Source organism: Sinocyclocheilus rhinocerous, unplaced genomic scaffold, assembly GCF_001515625.1.
Source record: "Sinocyclocheilus rhinocerous isolate Xijiao unplaced genomic scaffold, SAMN03320098_v1.1 scaffold1233, whole genome shotgun sequence".
Classification (NCBI taxonomy): Eukaryota; Metazoa; Chordata; class Actinopteri; order Cypriniformes; family Cyprinidae; genus Sinocyclocheilus; species Sinocyclocheilus rhinocerous.
The window spans coordinates 607,051-610,397 of NW_015639524.1; the positions used below are offsets into that span (position 1 = coordinate 607,051).

At 39.1% G+C, this 3,347-nt stretch overlaps 1 protein-coding gene across 1 annotated transcript in view; it reads left to right on the top strand.

Moving 5' to 3' along the window:
- The first annotated feature begins 161 nt into the window (after positions 1-161).
- Positions 162-3,347, top strand: part of LOC107751335 (disintegrin and metalloproteinase domain-containing protein 19-like) — a 24,844-nt gene continuing 21,658 nt past the window's right edge. Inside the window, exons 1-3 of the mRNA XM_016567024.1 lie at positions 162-395; positions 564-676; positions 1,341-1,411. Coding sequence (XP_016422510.1) covers positions 266-395; positions 564-676; positions 1,341-1,411 — 314 coding nt within the window. The 5' untranslated portion in view covers positions 162-265. The remainder of the gene's footprint in view (positions 396-563; positions 677-1,340; positions 1,412-3,347) is intronic.

Sequence of the window (3,347 nt, forward strand, 5' to 3'; positions counted from 1 at the left end):
ATTAAAGATAGATAGATAGATAGATAGATAGATAGATAGATAGATAGATAGATAGGTGTTTTTATGAATGGTGGAGGCAGGCTGAAGCAGGGGAGGTGCTTGTAGGGTGATAGAGGGCTGTGAAGATGCGCTCCTCTTACTGCCTCCGTCGGTCTCTACAGACAAACACATACCGGTGCTGTTCATCATGAATGCTGTTCATAATCGATAATAATTAATCGTGCACGGCTCGTTTATTTCGTGCATTTTCTTATTTTTACATTTTATGATGCTTCAGGGCGTGCATTTGAATCGCTGCATGGTCGCGGGCGCAGTGCAGTTCCGATTGTTTTTATTGTTATGTTCTTTACATCTTTCTTTAAGATGCACTGCACATGGCGAGGACATTCATACTGGTGAGTGATATTGTATTACAGTCATTGTAAAATAATACCGGATGCTAGCTGTTGTGTATCGTGGAAGTCTACGTGGAATAGAAGATGCTGAGCAGTGGAGCTCGTTGGCTGGAAATTGTGTGAGATTGATTATCTGTTGGTCTCGTGATTGATTTATTGCACTATTAGATGAACGCTGGCATGGAGACTCATCTCGTATCCATGACAACACGGAGCACTTTATCACTTATCCACAGTGGATCAGCCCTGCCAGACATAAAAGATCTCATGAGGGCACTAAGGTAATGCTGACTGCAAGTAGTGTTGTTTTGAGAATGAATCTTTGTAGTAGTAGTGCATCAGAGGTTCAACGTGCTATATTTTGTCAAACTCCACATGTGTGGTATTTTGTCGTAAGATGGCTTGTGAATCAAACGTCTTAAGACCATTTTAATTTTAAAATTCAATAGCCTACATTATATTTCAGCATAATTATATTTATTATACATTCAGTGAAATGTTGAACTAAAAATGTTTTGAAACGTCTTAGTATTTGGTATATTGCCATGAACTCCACAGGTTTGTGTATGTTATCCAGAATGATTTAAAAATAATCGAAAAATCATCTTGTTTATATAGAAGTAAAAACATTTGACCTTTAGTACAAAGTTGCTTTTGTGATAAGTGACTTATAGTTATAAATATTAGAATATTCTTAAGAACCTTAGGGTATTTCATCTTCGTTTTTTTGGCATATTTTTAGTTGAAATTTGCTGTAAATTTGTCAAATTCCTAAAACTTCCAGTGTATTTTTGTTGAAATATTGAAAAAGAACTATATGTAATAAACCACTTGCCTCATTCTTTATATTTTTAACACTATCATGTACAGTATATACCACCATTTTTGCATAATGGAATTTATATTAAGTAATTCTATTCTAACCTGACTGATTTGCCTTCCCAGCATCCATCTGAGGCAGAGGTCAAACTTACTGTGGGAGATGAAGATCTGATTCTACAACTCCGGAGAAATGAGTGAGTTTGTGCTCATGATCATATAAGCATCTCCATTCACTGTCCAGCAATACTCCACTGTAGCCACATTTCACTTACCAACTGGAGGTGTCGTGATATATTTACAATGAAATGCGTTGTGCCAAAAATACACATCTATGTGGTTTCCCTTTTCATTTTGGCACAAGCAGATGTGCATGTGTTGATGGAAAGCGTTTGCACCGCACGAGCATTAAACCATATGGGAGTGACATTTGATACGCCTGCTCCAGGACACCGGAAGCTGAGCGCGTCACATGATTTAGTATCTCCCCCAGGAGTGCATTGCCATTAGGGAGTAAGTTAATTAGTGAACATGATAACAGGTTGATAACAGAATACATCAGGTCGATTATTTCTGAGGTGTATCATTGGCAATAAAAGGCTAGTGACAGGACTTCAAAAGACCTCTTGTTTTGCAAAGATTGGGTTGGATGCCACAGGAAAGCCAGGCTACAACCAGCACAATCCTCTGCACCAGCTGTGCCAAGTTTTGATACAAAGGGGCACTAATTTACAACTTATGATATTTTTGCATTGCACCATTAAACTTAAGTTGAATCTTAACTCCTTGACAGGATTTCTGTGGGCCTTAAAAAGTCTTAAGTCAGAGCAGAAAGTCTTAAATTCACAAAGTTAAATCAAGATACACTGCACTGGAAAACAAGACAGAAAAGGCCCTTTCACACCGGACGCGGCAAGCGGTGGAATCGCCGCGCGGCTGCCGCTTTCTCTTGTAGTGGAAGCGTTTTGTGCAGTTGACCCCTTATTCACCCCTTATTTACACTGCACACGTCTGCGGCGCGTTACGGCTCCGACGCGGCTACCGGAACTGATCGCGGTCATTCTAGTCAATGCTTGTGTTTACACCAGACGCGCCGCGGCACGTTTCCCTGTGAATTCTTAAGAACAAATTATGAAACTGAATAAAGTACAGAGTTAGTTACAAACTAGTTAGTATTTACCAAGCCTGTAGTGTGAACTTTATGCTCCATTTAAGTAAGAACTTGTAAACGGCCTCGTTTACAAGCAGAGGAATGCACACACATGCGTTGTGGTACTCTTGTGAATGGCGGCGGAGACTGACCTGGAAGAGAAGAAATCGTTGAATAAAGTCATATTTTTTGTGTCTTTGTGCACAAAAAGTATTTTTGTAGCTTCATAACATTACGGTTGAACCACTGATGTCACATGGACTATTTAAACGATGTCCTTACTAACTTTCTGTGCCATAAAACGTTTCAGTTGCATTGCTGTCTATGCAGGGTCAGAAAGCTTGTGTTAAACACAGACCTTATTTCAGACATTTAACCAAAAACCCATTCAAAAAACCCATTGACATCAGGACCATGGAACCGGAAGTGCGAAAATGCTAACTAATTTATGGTTTATATGTCATCCTTGCAGCACTCTATTTGAGTAGCACTGATATGACATATTTCAAAAACCGAAAGCTAACAATAAATAAAATTTTCTACCTATTAGATTGTGTTTTATTAACGTCTACACCTACCCCAACCCTAAACCTACCCCTTAAAATAATGCAAAAATAGTAATTATTGTTGTACAGTGTGAGAAATGTTACGCTATATTGATGTGCGCATGCCCAGCAGTTTTTGCTGTATGCCATCTAGCCCAGAGATTCGGTGCATTCGAAACGGGATATATCGCCCTCCGAAGGGCACTTCGGAGTGAAAACAATCATGGCCGCCATATTGTGTCGTTTACGGATACCATAGGAATGAATGAGAAGTGCAGTAAACTGAATCCCACCTGTCGCAAAAAGTCAGTGACTTCTCTTATAAAACGGCATTTTTTTCGTGGTAAACTCTAAAAATAGTTCAATCAAAAAGTATTGTTTAGTGTAAAACATGTTGAAGATTAGCAGATAGGCTGTCGATTCATTAAATGATAAGCC